The sequence below is a fragment of the Solanum dulcamara genome, chromosome 3 (assembly GCF_947179165.1).
Source record: "Solanum dulcamara chromosome 3, daSolDulc1.2, whole genome shotgun sequence".
Lineage (NCBI taxonomy): Eukaryota > Viridiplantae > Streptophyta > Magnoliopsida > Solanales > Solanaceae > Solanum > Solanum dulcamara.
This window is the reverse complement of record NC_077239.1, coordinates 80,476,407-80,498,590: the sequence shown is the minus strand read 5'-3', so window position 1 is coordinate 80,498,590 and position 22,184 is coordinate 80,476,407. Positions and strand designations below refer to the sequence as shown.

At 32.5% G+C, this 22,184-nt stretch overlaps 2 protein-coding genes across 3 annotated transcripts; one reads left to right on the top strand and one right to left on the bottom strand.

Moving 5' to 3' along the window:
* Positions 1–3,294: 3,294 nt before the first annotated feature.
* Positions 3,295–9,868, bottom strand: LOC129883261 (vacuolar protein sorting 38). Of its 2 annotated transcripts, none has more exons than XM_055957887.1 (6): positions 9,329–9,868; positions 8,532–8,738; positions 6,919–7,099; positions 5,719–5,861; positions 4,939–5,166; positions 3,295–3,555 (listed from the first exon to the last, which is right to left on the bottom strand). In XM_055957887.1, exons 1-6 carry the CDS (start codon positions 9,509–9,511, stop codon positions 3,433–3,435), a joined length of 1,065 nt encoding a protein of 354 aa, XP_055813862.1. In that variant the 5' UTR covers positions 9,512–9,868; the 3' UTR covers positions 3,295–3,432. The 2 variants fall into 2 exon arrangements, with proteins under 2 accessions (XP_055813862.1, XP_055813863.1); XM_055957888.1 differs by having other exon boundaries at positions 8,532–8,760; positions 9,329–9,419.
* A 6,529-nt stretch (positions 9,869–16,397) lies between these two features.
* On the top strand, positions 16,398–22,182 carry LOC129883732 (probable indole-3-pyruvate monooxygenase YUCCA10). The gene is made up of 4 exons (XM_055958340.1): positions 16,398–17,024; positions 20,941–21,174; positions 21,586–21,708; positions 21,979–22,182. The coding sequence occupies exons 1-4, from the start codon at positions 16,398–16,400 to the stop codon at positions 22,180–22,182; spliced, it is 1,188 nt and encodes a 395-aa protein (XP_055814315.1).
* Positions 22,183–22,184: the final 2 nt, after the last annotated feature.

The window sequence follows — 22,184 nt, the reverse complement described above, 5'->3', positions numbered from 1 at the left end:
TTTCCTCACAATATATAATAATTTCCTTTTTTTGCACTAATTACCCTATACGATTTTTTTTCCTTTGGTACCACAAATACAAACTACACTAATCTTTATCTTTCCTTTTTTAAATTGAAGTACAACACGTTTCTTTATTTTCTCCCCATTTCCTCTTTTCCTTACCTCCAAGTTTTTTTTAAAAATAATCGTGGAATATAATCATGTTATTAGCTTCTTTTATGTGAAGCAATGCACATGAAATTTACTTACCAACATACGACGACATTGTATAAACATTGTATTATGCAACTTAAATGCCGCAAAATTTACTTATCGATGTGGATTAAATGTTTCAATATCCGACACTTAAAACGACAAAATTAATATTCACTCTTTTTCAGTATATTTGAACGAGGATGGATTTTAAGAAATTAATTAAGAAAATTGAAACTTATAATTTGAAACATATGATAATATTTGTGCAATTATAAAAGTTTGTCATTCATCTAAAACAAGAAAAATAAGGTACGATGGATTAACATAAGTCTCAGCTCCATATGCTTTTCTTTTATTTGATTTTCCATCCTATGTTTGGTACTTGCATTAGGTTCCGACTAAATTCAAGTTTGTGCATTGTAGAATTTATTCCTAAGGACAGCGTTCCCAACATGATTTTCTCCATCCTTAGAGGCTCAACTAAACGCTTACTTGAACGGAAGATGGATGATAAAATACTAGTAATAAAGAATCACAACTCAAAAACTAGCAAAACTAGCAAAATTACAGGGTAATCTTAGTAGTTCAGTTGGTTGGTTACCTAAATTTTCACCTTATCAGTGAGGGTTTGACTCTCCACCTAACAAAATTACAGTCTGATAGATACGGCTCAAGACTGATGAATTTTTTGTTGAAGGCAATAATATCACACTCACACCTCAAAGTTTGACGAGCCACAAAGTTTAAGAAAAAAAACAACTTTTGAAACGCGCGAAATCTCCCGAGCATTAGCCTTATATTAATTACCTCTAGAGTTACCTATATTGCTTGTGAGAGATAGTAAGTATCCATGAGATTAGTTAAAGTGTGCAAGTTGCCTGATTATCACGATGAAGAAAGAAATCCCAAAGGATTACCATAAGCTTTGACTGAAAGATACTTATGTCATATCGATACAATATAAAATTGAACTAACAATCAAAACAAACATATATTTAAATCAACAATACGAATCATATCAGATTAAATCAAATATTTCAAATTATAGATTAATCATCACTAAACAGAGCAGGCTCAGAATCAGAGTACTCTTGCAAATAGTAGGCAAGTTGCATATGTTCAATTTTGTACACCAAGCCAGCATATGAACACAAGACTATAGATTATAGCATTCCATGGTTTTGAAACCAATTGAAAACGAAACAAAGACTTAACAGGTATCCTAATGAGGACTTATCTCTTTCTCTTTATCGTCCTCTTGACTTTGAGACTTGGAAAATATAAACTATCCAAACATGTTGAAATAACGCAAAAATCCCTGTTCTTTGATATTTGAGATTCAGTAAGTAATTGTTGCCTAGGATCATATATAAGAAATCGAGAAGTTGTTGGTCCTTGAAAGATAATTTCACCATTTCTTGTGCAACACAATAGAACTTTATCATCTATAAATTTTTTGCAAATAGTAGGCAAATTGCATACTTTCATTAATAATTTCCATCCATTTTGTTCCATAATCCTTATGTCTAATACTAGACTCTGGGAATGGCCGCCATATAAACTAAGACAACCTTTCAAAATAGTCATCAAACCAAAAAATTCGTTCTCCCTTATAATATCTGGTGTTGGAAGCTCTTTTAGTTCATCTGACTTCCCGTCAAAATATATGATTGTAGAATTTCTATCTCCAAGATAGTCGTAGTATGACCAAAATACACAACCTCTAGTACTAATTCCCTCGAACAAGGAACATGGTAGTACGCATACTACATGACCAAGTGAACTTATTTTCTTCGTCCAACAATCGTTCTTCAAAGAATAAATACCATAACTCGACTTATAAATCAATATAACCTTGTAATCATCGACATTAGAATCATAACAAATACCACAAGCATTTGGAACTTTGCGTTTGTAATTAAAATAAGGGCATGCAAGAGTTTGATATTCCCCTGTTGACGGATTCCACAAAACATAAGTTTTGTAGGCCTTAGGGTTCTTTAAAAGAATCAAACCATCACACGAGCACAAGAGTACTATAGCTTTACGGAATAATTCTGGAGGAAACACTTCCTTTGCCATTATAACTAACTGGGAAGTTTCCAAGTCTCCAAACCCGAATTCATTAGTACTTCTTTTGTGCAACAATAGCTTTTCACGTCCCAATACTTTGGATTGATCACGATGAGTTCTCTTGAATTCATCCAAAGAAATTATAATATTCCACGACTTAGAAACAGATTTAAAACGCAACAAAGATTTAACTAAAGGTACCTTAATAAGTATGAGAAATAGGATATCGCTTGGAAGAATGTAAGTAACTTCATCAAAGTCTAATTTCTTATTTGCCATTATAATTGGACAACAATGGCTATATGTTAGGGTTTTAGTACAATCGTTAGAGTTTATGATAGGGTTTAGTCACAAAAATAATTTTTGACCATATATATACCAACTCAAAAAAAAAACAATATTTTAAAATTAAAATTTAGATATTCAAAAACTCTGAAATTATTCTAATATCAATTTGGTGAAAGAATAAATAGTAATTGGAAAATAATTACTTACTATATTTTATTTAATCTTAATTTTTTTATGTTTTATTTTTTTAAAAAAAAGAGTTTTAGAAGGAAACGGAAACTTTTATTTTCAGTAAAAGAAAATTTTGAATTACCCTACTTGTTTATTACAAGGTCTGCTAATTACTACCATTCCCAAAAAATAATTATTGAAATATTATCATGGCTTCATGTCGAATAGTTGATGCGATTAATCATATTTTGTTAGACATTTATCAAAGTCGCTCTATGTCTCTTGATGATGTAAATAAGTTGCTTGTTCGCGAAAGCAAAGGGTTTTACATTATAGAGCAAAAGGAATATGGAAAAGCATGTAGATGGAATTTTGATGATTTTTACGATGATATAGTGTGTTAGAATTTGCAATCCCAGTACAAAAAAAGTAATACGTCTACCCAGTATAAGAGAATTCGTTTGCTCAAGTAAAAAGTTTAAATGAAAATAAGCATAGTTTATCAAAAAAACTATGACATCTTACAGAGATGTAGCATCAATGGAAAAAATAGAGACATCAATGTATAACAAACAAAACCATAATTTTTTCTTTTAGGATTCAAACAATATTTAGACAAAAGAAAAATGTGAATGGCAAGGTGCTGTAAGTGAAAATTTAGCACCTGCACAAAAATAACAATGATGTACATTTACATAAATCTCACAATCGTGTGTCTATATACTCTGGAGAAAGTATTATCCTAAGAAGTTCTTTCAAATTAGCTAGTACATGTCTTGGCCCTAAACTTCTGCCTCCAATATAATTCAGAAGTTGTTCTATATCCTGCACACCAAAAAAAAAATGTTAAATTGTCAAACTTAATTTCGATCGAAATGCCAAATCCAAAAGAAACGAGAGAAGATTTTGATTACTGGCCACGATAATCAACTAAAGCTACGATAATCAAATGCTAAAGCAAAGACGATCTATCATCCTTTTCATGGCTAAAAGGACAAAGATGTCAATGTGTTAAGCATGACAGTCAGTCAAGCCTTTCAGCTTTTCAGTCAGTTTCCATTTCCCCTTCATAGTCCATTAGTGGGTAGGGTGGCCCCTCCTCGATCGAAAATATAGACATGACAAGAAGTGGCAATTGGAAAGACACAACCTTGGTTAGCTTTCTGAGTTCTACCCCCACTACTACAAGTATCACTGCCTTATACACTAGTCGAGGGTAACTCAGCCCCAACTTGGTAAAATGGGCAAATCCAGCTGGAGCGCATAGAAAGCAGGGTAAGTCATGACTTGTAGGGAAGAAGAAACACATACATGAAAGCCGGCGAGAGAAAAAATGTAGGAATGATAGGCTAAAACAAGCAGAAAAAGCAAAGGTTAATTGGCAATATCTTAAGCAAAAGGAGGTGGACGGAAAAATAAACATGATGAGAAGTGTCCATGAGAGGCTAGTAGCATTTCTCAAGAAGAAAGGAGGTATCAAGAGTCGATAAGCTACAAGGGCGTCAAGTATAAGAAGCTGAAAGATCTCATAGACATTTTCAAGCATCTACTAACATAAGAAATTTTTGTCATGGGAAAGTGATTAAATGGATAAAACAAAGGGAAACAAAAGATTAGATTTTGCTAATCAGGAGCAATCCTGCAAAAGATTTTAAACATTAAAAGGATACGATAAGAAAACCTATGTACTGAGGAGTGCCCCCACCTGTCTTTCTAAGTTTCTTCATGGTGTCATAACTTGTTATTTCTCGTTATAACAGGAGAACAAAGTTAACTTAGAAGGATCACATAACTTAGTCTCTCCTCTGTGGTGGATAACATACTACAACTCAATGCTTCATTTGTATCTTGGAATTTTAAAAAAAAAAATCTCCTTGGCAGTGGATAACATACTATGCCTCAATGCTTCCTTACCTCTTCGAATCAAACTGGACAGAAATAATGGGAAAGGAAGGAAGAGACTGTTAAACTCTCTTCTTAAACTTCAAGGCAATTTCCTCAAATGTACCAAGATTAATATTTAGATGGACATTCTAAAAAACAGATATCTAGATTAAAAAAAAAAATGCAAGTGGTATCAGAGATCCAATGCCATTGAACATGTTGTATCATAAAGTTGTCTGAATAGATTGTACATGGAGCATGGATTTTCAATACACTCTTACAAGGCCCGAGCTGGATATGCAGAGGTAAGATAAAGAGGCAGACCTTATTCAGCAAGAAAACAGCATAAGCCGCTCGTGTTGAGTCTTGGCCTTCTAAAAATAGAGGAAATTCCACGGGCCTTGAATTTGTGGAAACTGAGGAACTAAATGTTAAATCAGATGATGAAGGCTCTATTGAAGGTGCATAATCACGGACATATGACCGAGATCCTCCAAACCTCAAGGGATAACGAAGAGGAACTTGTAAATAATATGCAATAAGTGTGACCACCTGCATGAAGATAGCTAAGCTAGATTAATATACACTAGCAGACAAATAAATTATTGCAGCGAACGATCAACAGAAGAATGACACAAAGGAAACAACACATCACTGGTAATTTCCCCTTTTTTATCAATACAATTATCGTTGGTGTATTCCACAAAAAGTAATAGAATGACTTCAATGCAAATGAATACACACAGAGAGAAGACATATGCTGATGAACTACCACAGGATAAGTTCCTGGCTTATTAGCCAACTCTCAAGATAGGATGTCTACCTTGACTTCCCAATTGTTTTAAGACAAAAACTGACTTTGACACCTTCATGATAAAAAATAAAACTAAATTTGACACTTCATTAAGTTGTCTGTGGATATCTGTCTGCACATGTTTGCACAATCTTTTTTATTATGTAGAAATTTGGAACTGCAAAAGTGGAGAATTTAAATTCTACAAGTCATCTAATAAGAAGTGAAATATTACATTGATTAAAAACAGCCTAAATGGGAAAAATACAATTTAAAACGAAGAGTCTGTGAAGCAAAGAGAAAGAACACACATGTGCAACATATCCCAGGGCAGTTGCAGACCTCTGAACCTCCTTCTTATCAGTAAAGAAACTCATCTTCGTGAACACGGTTAAATGTAGACCCCCAATGGTCAAGGATCCGTGATCTAAAGGTTTTGACCCAGTATAGTTACCTGAAAAGGCAAAAAGAAAACTGAGATAGGCTTGTCTAATCTTTGCTTCTTCACATTTTTAACAAATGATTTCATGATCTAAACTACAAAAACTATTACCACCAAAATAATCGATGTATTAGGCAGGAAGGCAACACAATTTCCAGACTCTAACCATTAGCTAATCGGTGTCATCAGCTATAGAATCCTCACACATAACCATACTAAGAAACCAAATGAAACAAAACTTTAGGTACTTATTTCAAAGATGACATCGTAAGAAAATTGACTGCTACATCCGATAGGACAAAGCAAGGATTCTTTTAGGACATGAAACTAGAGTTATTGCACATCCAATGAGACACAGAAAGGATTCTTTTAGGCTTATTTTTCAATACGACAAATACGAAAAATATGAATTCATAAATAGGCCTATTTTTACTGTACAGTATTTTTCATATTTATACATAACACGTTCACCAGAAAAGGTTATTCTCTCAATACAGTTTCTCCATTAGTTATTTAATCCCTACTATACCTCCACTCAAATTTCTATTTATAATAAATGAATGAAAAAAAGCTAACAGGAATGATCCGCACTGATGAGGAAATTATTCTCAGGAGAAATGAATAGATTCTTGTGGGAACACTAGTGTGTGTCTTCAATTTTCCTGGCATAATGCATTAACTGTAAGAATCAAGGAGAATCTTGGTCCAACTAATATAGCAACAAAACCCAAGTCTATTCCAGGTACCAGGCAAGAGGAAACCAGAGGACTTTGCCTAGAAATCCATACATTAGGCGTTCAAATTCACTCTACTAATGGCCATGTCAGAATGATCTTAAAGCTTGAGACTAAAAGAACAGACCAAGTTCTTACATCTTTGTCTCCAAGAAGTGCTTCTTGATCACACCTGCACTCCAATTTCTTACAAGTGAAAGGTGTGATAATGTCGTATCAAAAGTAACTAAACCTTTTGATGAACTCTGCCATGAAATCAAACCTTTTTCAAATTTTTCATGCAAGAGCACACGCGTGGAAATATTGATGAAACAAGTCATCATAAGATCCATTACCTGAGTTGGAACTATTGTTGAAAAATTCAAGTTCTTGCTCAGGTGCCTGTTCAATTGCAACCCTCACAGGATAAAGCATGTGAACTTGAGACACCATATACTGTTGTCTTGTTCTGAATACTCTCTGCAAGGTTCTGAGTTGCCCATAACCCCTTTCTCCAGCTAGGGACCTACTTTCATCCTGCATGGAGAAAATGAGATTTTGGTTATATGAAGTCTCAAAAAACAGAGGGAAAACAGAGAACATGTAAAACTTTCAGCTTGAGGAGGAACTTAAAAAAATAAAAGTATGTGCAAAAAAGCATAACAAAACCAATAGTTGTCAGGACAGCGCCGCTCAAAGGAGTAAAACATAGGCAGAAACCAGCAGCGGTTTAGATAACCAATCGCCCCATGAAGTACTCAGAGGAGTAATACATCAGAAGAAAAATAATTAAGAAAACTCTATTACCAGCTAATAGAGCAACAACCAGGTAAATGCAGGGCAAGGCCAACTAAATTTTTTTAATAACCAGAGGACAAGGCCAACTAACTACTCTAGACATCAGAGAAAATATCACCCTTTTTTCACAGATAATCCTATTTCACATACAACCTGGAGGCTGGCCTTGGAAGATGATATGGAAAGTGAAAATCCCATTTAACATAGCAGGCTTCACATGGTTATTGGATAAACAGGCTACTCTGACTCAAGATAATCTAATGAAAAGGAGGCTTCAGCTGTGCTCCAGATGCTTTTTTTTGTAGAGTCGAGGCTGAGACAATAAATCATCTTTTCTTACACTATAAAGTGGCTGATAAACTATGCCAGATTCTCATCAATCTAAGAGGTATTAGGTGGACCATGCCAAGGAACATACATGAAGTCTTAGCTTGTTGGAACAGCGAGGGTAATCAGTCTTGCATATGGTGGACTATTTGGAGGGAGAGGAACCAGAGGTGTTTTCAAGATAAATCCTGTACTTTCCAGAAACTCGGATGAACTGTTTAGTGCTCTTTTAGTTTTGGTGCAAGCATGAATATCCTTTAGAAGTAGAGGACATTTCTTGTGTTCTAGAATGCTTACGACAAGATAGGTAGTAGGGTTTGCAGTTCTGACCTTTGGTGTAGTTCCCTGTTTATAATATATATGTTACTTTTCTTTAAAAAAAGAAGTGTCATTTCACAAAAACAATAGAAAATTTCATATATATATATATCCTGCTAAAAGTGCTTAAAGAAGCACAATTAGGAATTCGATAGACAACCAGTTGAGCAAAACAATTTGAAGGATCTAGAATACAAGCCACACAGGAGACAGGCTTTATCAACTGACAAGAATAAATTGGTAGGTGTTAATCCTCATGTCAATTGTCTCGCTATTTCAGTATCATATAAAAACTTAACCATATACCACTTTCATGCATCTAAAGTTTTCAATCTCATTATGGGTTGCAAATAACACAAAGTGGGTCAGTAAACAGTCTTTTGAGATGGAACACATGTATAGAAGATGATGTAGATATGTATATAAAGGGGGGAACAAACAGTGTTGAAATGCTAAGATACCTGCAAGATGATGCAGATATATGTATATAAAGGGAGGAACAAACAGTTTTGAAATGCTAACATACCTGCAAGCGCTTGCTAGCTGCAGAAAGAGAAGTCCCCGCAACCAAAAGTGACCTGATGTCATTACTGAGCTGCTCCTCTTGCTTCTTGACTTTCTCTTTGACAACTTTAGAATGCATAGACATGTTTCCCATCACTAATTTTCTAGATTCCAGTTTTTCTTTCATCTCATCAAGCTCATTCAAACGACTTAGTGACTCCGCTTCTACCTGAGAACCATATTGCCACCCGCTAACAAGCGGGCTAATTCATTAAAGCCCAAAAAATAAGGAAAGGACAGACAGTATGAGAACATAGAAGTCAAAAGCATTAAAAGAACACCTTATTAATTCCACTTCTCTGAATTTACTCACACAAAATGGTTAGAAGAAAGGGAGATGAGACTACGCCCTAAAAGTATGGTCGTCTACTCATGTTCTCTTACTCCTTATTTCCCTTCAGGAATTTACCAACCCAATATTGAGGCCATAGACAAAGAGAAACAAGTTGTACCACTTATTAAGACTAAACAAGAAGAACTACTAATGTGATAACTGAAGCACAATAAATAATGAGGAGTAACAAAAGTGCTACTTTTTCTTTAAAATCGTGGTGTCAGGGCAAGCTTTGGCACAACTTACTAATTCGAAGGGATACCAGCCACCTCCCACCAGCAACAGGTCCCAATAAACGTGCTACTACTACTGGTATAAACAGGGAAACAGGTATAATGCACTTCAGAAACAAACAAAAAACATAAAATAAAAGTAAAATTCTACTGACCAAGATTTTTTGAAAAGAAAAAAGCCCAAAAATGTACCTGTATGAAGGACTCTAGTTTCTTCTGAACCAATTCTTTCTTCTGCTTAGCTTCATTAAGAGCAGATGTAAGGCTACACAAACGAGCTAGTTCCTGTTCATAATCTTCCCACTGTATTGTCTTCAAATTTTTGTCTTTTTGATTCTGAATTTCCCCAGATAAAACTACTCTCTTTGATTCCATTCACAACTAAACCACTCGATTTTGATTGAATCTTACAATAACTCAAAAAGGGTAGTAGGAAATCATGATTTTTCTCCCACCACCATATACTTCTCATCATGGTCCTCCCCCAAATCTTGAAAATTAAGGTTCCAAAAATCCCATTTTTTTTGAATTAGGGTTTGAGAATCAAGGAGATTTGAAAAGGGAAAAGATGGGTTTTGGGTTAAAAACTATGAAGTTGAAGAAATTTGGGATTTGTATGTTTGAATTGAATGAATTTTCACTTTCTTTGATCAGTTTTCTTCAAATGGGGAATTTGGGTTCTGCTTTTTTGCTCTTCGTTTGGAAATGGTGGAATAGGAAATGTTAAAGGGTTGGGAATTTCCTTTTTGTGAAAATTCCTTTTTGACTTTCTTTTTCTTTTTTCTATTTTTATTTTTCATCAAAAATTATGAAAATATTTTTTTTTATTTACGGGATTAATTGTCAAAATATTCTTAGTATATTAAAAATAGTTCAAAAATATCTTTATTTCACTTATATTGAATTAAATTTGCTTTTGCTTCCATTTGTATCGATCAGAAATCTAACCTCGAAGGCATTGTACAAATAGTATAGGACTATAGACATATAACATGATCCACATAGTCTCATAAACACCGTGTACATAGTGTAGGCGTACACTCTGATTCACATAACCCCAATGACAAGTATCTGAATAGCCTCGAATACAAATATTTGATGTAATACCTCTAGCGTTCGAAGTTGACTTTTATTTCATATTAAAAGACTACAAACCTAAATTGAGAGTTATTACTGCAGTATTCAACACATTCAGGGATATTTGATTAAATTAAAATTTGATAAAAAAATATTTTTATATTTTTTATAAATATTTTAATATTTATAATTGAAAAATAATTATGAAATACCTTTAATGTTAAATTTAAGTCTAAAATTACACTCCTCTTGAATCTTGACATAAGCTACCGTGGAATATTTATTTATTTTAATTAAGTATATTACACTATTTTTATTTTTATTGTTCCACATATATATAATTAAACTCAATTCATTCAATCCAATTCATCAAATCATATTTAAAATTAAAAAAAAACATTTCTTACTCTTCATCCAATAAAGGACTATTATTGGCTTTTCTGTAGCGTTTTTGTTTCGATTCTATCATCACATGAATTATTTTTGAGTTATTAACAGAATGTAAAATTAACAATAAATGAGTCATATTATTATTTCACTTTGATTGAATTGTGTTATAAAATTTTTAAAAAGAATTTAAAAGAAACATCATGTCAAACGAGCACACTTGGATATAAATTTATCAAGTCTTTATCAATTTTATTTATGTCGCATGTGATAACCTTTGTGCTTTAAAGTAATATTTTATCATATATTTTTATGTCAATTTTGTAAAAAATAGTTCATATATAAATATATACTTTTTGAAAATCTAACTTTTCTTGATATATATCTATCAATCCATATCTATATCTATTACTTTAAAAGCATGAACTCCTAAACGTAAAAATTAAATTACTAAAATACCCTTCTTAAAAATTACACCTTCGTCGAATACGCTATTTCAAAAAAATTTAGTCAACTAAAAGTGCTGGAATAAAATAACACTTCACTTCTCTTCTATTTTTTTTAATAAACCTGATACTTAGATGTCCAATGTTTTGTTCCCTTCAATTCTTTGTCTTGGCATTCTATAATTGAAATTACTGACAGTATAAAATGTTGTAGAGGCAAATTGAATTGTGGAGTTGAACTTATCAATTTTACTGTATCACTAGATTAGTGTATCCAATCATTATCTGCAATTGTCGTTTATAGGAATCTTTTGTGTTCCTTGATTTATTTGTTTCCTCAAACTAGAATTTTAGGATGAGCAATCAATTTCGTGAATTTTTAAAATCTATGCTCTACAACACTTAATAAGTTCCAAATGTGTTTATTTTAATTTGTGTTGAATTGAATAATGACACGGAAGAAAAGTAATTTGGGCATTTTCCTATCATTAAAAGTAAAGTTTATACACCATAGTAAGTTTCTGTATTTAGGTTTTACATATTTTTTCTATTTTGTTCATGTTTTTTCATCTTACCACAAGATTTAATGGGTTTTCTATTGATTTAACAATCATGCTATTTGATTTGTTCACAGAGAATTATTTATTTTGATCAAGCTTTACGGAAAGAAAGGATTATTAAGTTTCTTTTTTTTTTAACTATATCTCTTTATGTAACCTTAGTTTTCTTTTTGTAGTGCTTTTACATTTTTCACTGGGTGCATATTTTTTTGTTTAGTGCTATTACATTTGTTACTCAATATTGTCATTTCGTGTATGGTGGCTTAATTATATTGTCCACTAAACCATCAGTATATACAAACTTATTACTGATGAAAAAAGGTATATGATTGTAGGAAAAGAGGCTAAAATAATTTTAAAAATTGTGTAAAAAAACCGCTAATCAATTAACAATTACATAAGGCGGTTTAAAAGAGGTACAACTTAAATAAAAGAAAGCAATTCTGATGATGGAAGCAAGACTGAGATGGTTTGGACATGTGAAGATGAAATACACAGATGTCCCAATGAGAATATGTGAGAGGTTAGATATTGTGGGTATGAGGAGATGTAGAGGTAGGTCGAAAAAGTATTGTGGGAGGTGATTAGACAGGACTGTTTGCAATAAATTTTTGTAGTGCTGAAAATTAACTGCAATCAAAATAAATAAAAGAAAAAGTAATTTTATTGATGAATCTTTGTGAGTACAATTCCGTTGTTCTCTTGATTTAGCGTATTTCTCGAATGTAGGAAGATGTAGACTTTCTTGAGATGCGTTTGATCTCCGGGAATGTCAGAAAGCACTTCGTCGTTTCAAGTCGATCTCCATGAAGAACTCCGTTGACCACTCCTTCGAAAAGAAAAACTATGTAGTTGGTATTGTAACTTTTCTCCAATGCTTGGAGAATGTCCAAAGAAAATTATGTAACCCTCCTATTTATAGTTGTAGGAGGAAGACAGTCCAAATGTAGATGAACTCTTTTGCCTTCTTTTGATTGGTAATTCTTCAAACTTATCACAACTACTATGTGATAAGGTTGTTTTTTGATTGGTTGTTGAAGTTTGATCAGAATCGCCACATCATTTGAACACGTGGCATCCTCTTGTTGATCTTTAACTTGACTGAGATGCCAAGTCATCTTGATATATGGCATGAGCTTGGGTCTCAAGATGAAATGGACCTCAGACTTAAATTTAATAAATAAAATGGACTTATTTAGAAATTGTGCAGTCCAAAATAATTATTCAATCCAAAACTATGAATTTAATCCAAATTTGAGATGAATTAAATCTAACAAAACTTATTTGTCTACAATGCCCCCTATTTCAAGACTTGTCAAGTGTAGATTTATTGAAATGAGACGAGGCTTGAAGTAACTGAAGACGGAGAGACGGCACATTTCTTTTTCCCTTTGTAATGTGTGTTCACACTTGTTGCGATCATTTCAATTCCGAAATAGCTTTGATCACTTTCTTTGCAAAGAAGTCCATTTTCAAATGTAGAGCAACTATAACTTATTATGTATTCCACGTAGGACAACACACTTAATTCCTTTCACTTGCAAGTTAACATTTAAGCAAAACTCTCATTTGAATCCTTTTTGATATGTATTGGCAATTATAATATCTGTCTTTGACACATCAAAAATTCCAACAGTAATGGCATACGGCTACTTAAAACAAGTCTTTTCCCTTTTACGTGTATGTGTTTGCGTAGACTTTGCACTGAAATTGAATTCACACAATTTGGAAATCAATTAACATAGCAATTCCACTTTGATTGGGTCTCTTGATGCCAAGATTAGTTAAGAACTCTTTTTGGACGAGAATTCAATTCAAGTTCGGACTGTTAGTTATAAAAAGTGGTGCATTGTACCCAATTTTTTTAATCATCAGCTTTGCCTCTGTATGGTTCTATAATTCTCTTCCTCTCAGTCGGATCGTTGGTCTGGCTAGCCGGACGAACTGGTGGCATTAGAACAAAGAATCTGATATGGTAGTTTCCCAATTTAGTAATTGAAACACTCCATTGCGCTGTATTTGTTTTTTTAATTAAGTTGTTGGCTTCTCTTCTATCTAACCCCTTACTTTCACTATTGAAGGGTTGCATCTGCATAAGAAGTTTCAAGTCCGTAAAGATCGAAATTAACCATTAATTGAAGCTTCATGCTATTGGCACCACCATGTTGAACAAGATTGCTATGTTGCTGCTCATATCTATTATGCGATATTGAATCGTCAGGCTCCAAGAAAAACTATGAGATTACTGCTCTTGTGCTGCAGCGTACTATCGACAAAGATCACCCAAGCAGAATCAAGAGCTTCATGCAGTCAGTTGAGCTAACGTCGGCTCCAATTATTTTTGTTTGCAGGTTCTGGTTGCAGCTGTGTTGACATGTTACTTAACAATGAAAATTGATATTCAAGACAGAATTTGGACGCAAGTAAAAGCTTCGTGCTATTGTCACCGATATCTGCCATGTCGAAGTATTGTGCTGCTCTCGATATCCGTCATGCCAAAGTGAAGCTACGTGTCTCCGTCATCTCCATCCTTTTTTCCTCTTTTCTGCAGGGTTATGAGGGAGTAAAAAAGGTCTCGATATCAGATCAAGAAGATTCCCTGATGTAGGAGCAATGGAATTTGAGCCGCTTGATCCTAAAGAAACGGAACTTAATTTCCTGCCATATATCAAAATTTCATATCAAAACTAAATTAATTTTTGAAGTCGATTTCTAAATATGATATGTCTGTTTCGCAGCTTTGGATGGCCGTGGTAGAAAATTCATAACTCGATGTAGGATTGTCGGAATCATGAGATTCTTGTTTCGTTGGAAATAAGACTTCAAGCACTACAATATATGTAAAAATCACAGCCATAGGACTTATGGATTAATGTAAAAATCACAGCCATAGGACTCATGGATTATTACAGATATTGCCTCAAACTCAGCTTATAAATCTGCCTTGCTCGTTCCTTCAGCTTTGCGCGGCGCCGTGGTAGAAAATTCATAATTCGGTGTAGGATTGTTGGAATAATGAGATTATTATTTATTTGGAAAGAAAACTCCAAGCAATACAATATATGTAAAAATCATAGCCATAGGACTTGTGGATTAGTACAGATTTCGTTTTGAAGTCAGCTCACCATTCTACGGTGCTTGGTTCATCAGCTTTGCACGGCCGTGATAGAAAATTCATAACTCGGCGTAGGATTGTTGAAATCACCAGATTCTTGTTCCGTTGGAAAGATGGCTCAAAGTACTACTACATATATTAAAATTATGGCCAAAGGCTTTATGGATTTGTACAGATAATGTTTCAAAGTCAGCCCACAATTCTGTATTGCTCAGGTCTTCAGTTTTGCGCGTCTATGGTAGAAAAAACCATATCTAGAACTAGGAATGACGAAATCACGAGCTTCCTTTTCCATTGGACAGACGACTCAAATAACAACATGTGTAAAAATCGCGGCAATAGGCTTTATGGACTACAAATATTGTTTTAAACTTAGCTATCGAGTCTGCCTTTATATTTTAAAGAATATGATAAACACATAAACTCGTAATTTTTTTTTGAGCCGTACACAATTTAAACTCATTTGGGCCAGAAGTAACATGCATTTTACGTTGTGCGTTAAGGAGCGATTCAACTTGTAGTTTAATTAATGATATTAATTAATAATTATTAATTAGTTGAGTTACTATATGAAAAATTTAAAAACACGAATAAAAGGACAAAAACATATATACTTTGAGTTTAGGCGGTCAATAAATTTTAGTCAAATTCAATTAAATTGTTCTAATTTAGTCAAAATTCAATTAAATTGTTGTAATTTAGTCCAATTCATTTGAATTATTGTAATTTGTCTATTTTCAAATCTGCAAAATTCAGTTACAGGAAAATGCATATGCCATGTTTTAGCGTAAGCTAAAGATAACTTTCAATTAAATGTTTTTACATCTATCAAAGATTTTAGAAAATCAAACTCAATTTTTGTTTGCAATAACACAAATTCTGGAAAAAAAAGGAAATTATTTTTTACAATCAAAATAAAATTATAACAAGAAACATATATATCGTCCAACTTTGGGTTCACTCCATTAGTTAAACATCACAATATTTTTTTTAATCCGTTTAAAAAGAATCAAACTTTTTATACTACTTACACTTTTCATTTACCCTTTAATTTTGACGTACATTATTATAGCCAGTGACATAGCTAAAAATTTTGTTAAGAATATTCAAGATTATATATATATATATAAACTAATATAATTTGATTTATGATAACAAAAAAATTCAATGGAAGGTGTTTGACGACTAACCACCCTTGAGCCGATATGGTTGCACCAATGCATATAGCTACAAAAATATTATTACATATAATCTACGACGAACACAAGTTCTAAAGTTATTTTTTTTAAAAGCTTCATATCCAATTTTCATCATAAAAAATGAAACCGCGAGGATAACTATATTAAATGCCATGAACATAAGTGAAGACACCAAGCAATAGTGTATTCATATAAAACAAATTATAGATGAAACAATGCATTCATAGCACTCAATGACAAAATTACAAGGTATTACTTCCAAACCAATCTGCATTTACTTGTAACTGTTATTTTCCATTACTTAAAAATGGCAAAAAACAATAAAAATCATTTTAATCTTTTTTTGAGGACCATATATATGTATATATACACATACCTCATTGTCTAAATTCCCCTTTCTTGAAATCTTGTTGCAATATATTATTTCAACACACTCAAAAAAAAAAAAGCTTCTCTTTGATTTTCTGAAAATTTCCAATGGTTAATTTTTCAAACGAAGAAGTTGAAGTTGTTGTGGTTGGTGCAGGTCCATCGGGTATAGCTGTTTCAGCTTGCTTGAACAAATTTGGCATCAAACATGTTGTATTAGAAAAAGAAGATTGTGTTGGCTATTTGTGGAAGAAAAAGACTTATAATAGACTTCACTTGCATCTATCTAAAGATTTTTGCTCATTGCCTTTTATGCCACATGCAGCTTCAGCACCAAAGTATATGCCTAAAAATGAATTTATTCAATATTTAGATGAGTATGTTGAGAAATTCAACATCAAACCAAAATTCCATACTTGTGTTGAAATTGCCCTTTTCAACAATGAGGATAAGAAATGGAATGTGAAATCAAGAAATGTGGCTAGTGGAGAAATGGAACTATATGCATGTGATTTCTTGATTTTGGCGACTGGCGAAAACAATGAAGGCCATATTCCAAAAGTGTTGGGCCTTGAAAATTTCAAAGGTGAAATAATCCATTCAAGTGAATATAAATCAGGAGAAAAGTATGAAGAAAAAAAAGTTTTAGTTGTTGGATCTGGCAACTCTGGCATGGAAATTGCTTTTGATCTTTCAAATTATGGAATTCACACATCAATTGTTGTTAGAAGCCCAGTAAGTCCTCTACTCTCTCTAATTCTCTCTATCTTGTCTTTACTTTATTTTTTTGATTTTCTGCATGTCGATTTGTGTTTGTTGATATTTTTAATTGATATCCGCGGTGTTTGATCAGTTTGGTTGGTACTTCAATTATTTCACTTGGTACATGTTACTTTTCATTAGTACATATTATGTTTGTAACTCTATTCATCTAGGTATTAGGTGCTGAGTTTCTTGACCGTCAACTTCAAGTCATACCCTTAAGTGGAAGGATTGTTGATTTCTCGTGATTTTCATTTTGCTTTGTTGACTATCCAGTCAACAATTTCTATTAATTCGTCATTTGTGGCAAAATTCCCAAACATGCTCTCGAAGCATAATACAATATTGCAAAAACAACCTCGATTTTTAACGAAATAAATTGTTTTCAAAAAAAGGGGATATTAGTTGACCAGAAAGTAATTAAGGAATATGGAGCTGGATTATTGTAATTAACTAAAAATTTGGGATTGATATTAAAATTTCCCAAAACCATAAAAAGATGTCATTATTCCATTTCTAAATCCCACAAAATTCGAAATTTAGTATAACAACCATACACATGCAGTTTGTTTAAACAACTCATACTTTTTTCCTTTGAGGAACTAAGTTTGAAGAAAACTAAGAACTAGGGTTCCTTTTTCTTATAAGTAAAATCTTGATTTTTATATTTTAAAAGTAGACTCGAGTATCTCTTCTTTTTTTTTTTTATCAAAGAGGAGTATGTGTTGCTAACATAGTTTAATTAGAAGATTTTAAATCTCATATTTCAAAGAAACTTGCCTAATAGATATTATTTAGATAATTTGATAGTGCAAAAAATTAATTACTCTAACAATATATGAAACTTAGATTCTTTATTTAATTTAATCTTTCGTACATTTCCCATATATATTTCTTTTTTTAGAACCCTTGTTAATTTCAATTACCAACTTTGATCGATGTTTTTGAATACTATAATGTCTCAATTTAGAAACTCTTTCTCCACCAGGAGAAAAATGAATTGCGTAAACCTGTCCAATTGGGGAGGCCTATGGACGATAACAGATGTTGCATGCTCTTAGATAACCAAAATTCATCTCTACTTATGAAGAGAAAGATGGGATTCTTAGTTATGAAGAAGGAGAGGAGTGGAAAAGTTGATGATTCATCTAGTAGAGGAATATATGGCGACAAGGGTTTTACTTAATTGCTAAAAATAAATTTATATCAATCAATTCAAGTTCAAAGATAGGGGGATGTAGGATACCCAGACTTTCAATTTCTTCTCTAATAGGGGCGAAAAGGGTTGCAAAGCCAATTGTCCGGTTAAAGGAAGGTGTCTATGTATTTGCATGACCTGTCTAGATTTAAGCCTAGATATACTTAGATGACAAGGAGATATAAATGTCTATGAATGTCAGCTCAAGAAACAGGCAACAACAATCGATTGAAGGAGAAAATGACGATTGTCCATGCATTTTCCAACAAACACAGGTCATGAAGGGTGAGAATTATACCTCTTTAGATTTTGGTTTTCGTGGCGTTAGTTGTACATGTCCTTCAAACCCTTTATATCTTTGTAAACAAACGACCCCTAGGGTTGTGGAAGAAACTTATGTTTTGTAAGGTCATTTTTATGAAGAGGTAACGTGTTGGTGATATTGCAATAATACCTTATTGAGACTATGTTGATACACAAAGTCTTTATTAGGTAATTTATCTTGCAAAAGCTTCAACATAAAGAAGGATATCATACTAGAGATTGGATAAGTGATCTTGTTTTTGCCTCAACTTCATATATGGCTACAAAAATCAGATCTTAAACACATCTTATGGATAAGAATGGAAGGTGGCATGGGAAGTCAAGGAAATAATTAAGGACATATATGCATATTAATTGGGTATGAAGGCCTTAAGTTGTCCTAACTCCTACATATGAAAGTAGCAATGCACATTGTTTGCTTAACATGGAGAAGGCAATGCAAGAGAACTCATGCATAAATGATTAATATTGGGATGTCGGGCAATATTTTCAAAGCATGAAGCAAGAGCACAACAGTTGCATGAAAGTTGTCGATTCATAAGTTGTATTAGTTTTCTTGCACAAATGGAATGTGATGGCAATCTTATCCAACTTGCCACAATTGCTTTAGCGCGAGAAGCTAGGATATTAAAGGATATATAATGCAAAAAAGAAATGGTGGCAATTCATCTAGTGACTTCAGGGTTGCCAAAGAAGCCCCAGAAGCATTAAATATTTCAATGCGATCCATGGAGCAATTCTTAGATTGCAAGTAAAGACTCTCAATGCGACCTCACAAAAAACTATCAAAGAGTAGATCGAAAAGAATAAAATGCACATATGTTATTATAGTATTTCCTTTTTTTAGGAAATGTCCAAAAAACATGTTGTGAGAGTAACTCTATTATCAAAGAAATAAAAAAAGGCATGACCATCTGACGCCAAATGTCCAAAAACGTGAAAAACAGCTATGAAAAGCGGAAACTCGAGTCAAATTCATAATTCTTATTTGGTAATGATAATGTTCAATTTTCTTAATAATGAACAATTCAAAAAAAGAAATCTTTCTATGGGATTACCTGTATTCTATATTTACTTACGTTATCTATTGTGAATATTTGGTCATTGGCATTGAGATTCATGTCAATTCGGATTAGTATTTAGCTATAGGTATTACCCATATTATATGACTTTCTAACTTAACTTCTTTTTCTGGTTGTTTCGCTATGGTAGTATAGAGATTTGTAGCCCCCCGACATTTTTACAAAATGGTTCCTGCTTCCTAGCCATAGTTAGCATGTATCTTATACAAGATTCTTAGTTGTTGGGATAAGAGGATTAGCTAAATTTTCTCATTTGCCACAAACTTAAAGCTAATGATAGGCCTCCTTTTACAACTCGTTTGGATGGTTGTTACATATTGTGTTGCCAGATTAAATACAATGTTTGTTTTGATTGTTATTTAATTTTATTGTATCATATCATTTAACCCGTTGTTACGTAACGATGAAAAATCTCATTTCATGTAACGACTGATTTGTTGTGATCACGTCGTTACCTTATAAAGTTTTCTCATTTTATTTTTATTTATTATTTAATAATCCAATTTTGTTGTTTACCCTACCTTTTTATGGTAACCCTATCCGTACCCTACATTTTTATAGGTTTATTCTTCAAATTTCTGACTTTAATGTTCTACTTATTTTGACATAATTTGTGTTTTGCTAATTTGTTTGAAAATCACTCTTTTTACAAATATTAGAGCACCAATTTATGCTTGGCTTGGTGTCAGTGCTTTTTCTACCAAATATGTACATTTCATTTGGAAAAAAATATTATCTTTAATTTAGTTATTCGGTATACTCACATTTCCTACCTGTTTTCAATGGTAATTAACACTTGTTATTTTCATCAATTAATACAAACATCTACAACCTTATTCTAACATGATGTAGAAAAAATAGCATATATTTGTATATCGAGATTGATAATTAATAATTCAAATTTAGATCTCAACATTTTCACAAAAATGAAACATTGAGTGAAGAGTTTCATATTTTATCTTTGTGATGAGAGTAATTTGCATCGTATTTAAGATTTTTCACTTATAGCATTCATAGTTTAATGTTTATAATTTTATGTGGCTACTACTAATGTTTACCATAAAAATTTATATGCAATTACCTTATAATTGACCTAATTTTGTACTTCTTTTATAATATCGTTAGAGCATGAAACTTAAAAATCGTAAATATGCTATTATAGTTCATGATGTTCTCCCAAAGTGCAATAATCTTTCTATATATAGATGATGCAAGTCCTCCATATGCACAATCACTTGTATTTTTTATTAATATGGTTGTTAATTTTGTCCCAATGTGTTTGCAGATTCATGTTGTAACAAAGGAGATGGTGCATATTGGAATGTTGATGCTAAAATATCTACCAATATCTTTGGTTGATACTATGATTGTAAAGTTTGCTAGGTATAAGTTTGGAAATTTGGCTGAATTTGGAATACCACAACCAGAAGAAGGCCCTTTTTCTGTTAAGATCTCAAAAGGTACTTCCCCAGTAATTGACGTTGGTGCCATTGACAAGATCAAGCTTGGAGAGATTAAGGTATGATACTATTTTTTTTCCATTCTATTTTGAGAAATATCATGTAAAAAATAGATGGCTTGAGTTGCTCCAAGGGATTTGGTTTGATGGTAAGAGCACAATCTGTGATGTGTGGTTAGGCGTACTCACGAGTTCGAATTTGAGGTTAGGCGCACGTCACGAGTTCGAATTTGATTACAACTAAAAACCTAATAAGAGTATTTAATGAAAAGAGTAGAAATTAAATATATGCTCGTTATCTATAGTGTTTCGAATTTTACTTCACTAGTCTACGGAACTGGTATTCAATAATTTTGACTAAAAATAATGTTTTTGCATTATAAAGTTCATCTAATGCATTAATAATCTATTATAAAAAAGGAAATAACATTTGGGCTTTTATGAAATATTTTTTGGTCAATTGTTAATTAGGTACTTCCTGAAATATCAGAAATAAAAGAGTATACAGTAATGTTTGAGAATGGAGAAGAACATCTATTTGATGCAATCATTTTTGCTACCGGATACAAGAATGTTGCTACAAAATGGCTAAAGGTATGTTTTGAAAATTATCAATATGTTCTTTTTTATTAACTTTGAGTCTTGAAATTGTTTCACTTGCCTGTAAATATCGTGTGCGGATAAGTTTTTGGCCTTGAGGTATTGTGTAAGAGTAAGTTATCAAAATACATATTATTACACATGTTTGCTTTAGAGAAAAAAAAAGTAATATATATACATACATACATTTTGAATTAAGTCTGGTCATTATTTTTATGTAATTTTCACATTCTAATTCGTGAAATAATATTTTGTTGTATGCAGGATTATGGCTCTATATTTGTTGAAGATGGAAGGTTGATAAATGAATTTCCAAATCATTGGAAAGGAGATAATGGGCTTTACTGTGCTGGATTTTCAAAAAGAGGAATTGCTGGTATATCAATGGATGCTATAGCTATTGTCGACAATATCAAGACTGTCATAGGAGACAAAATCTCAAAATCTAGAGATTTTCTTTCTTATTAATA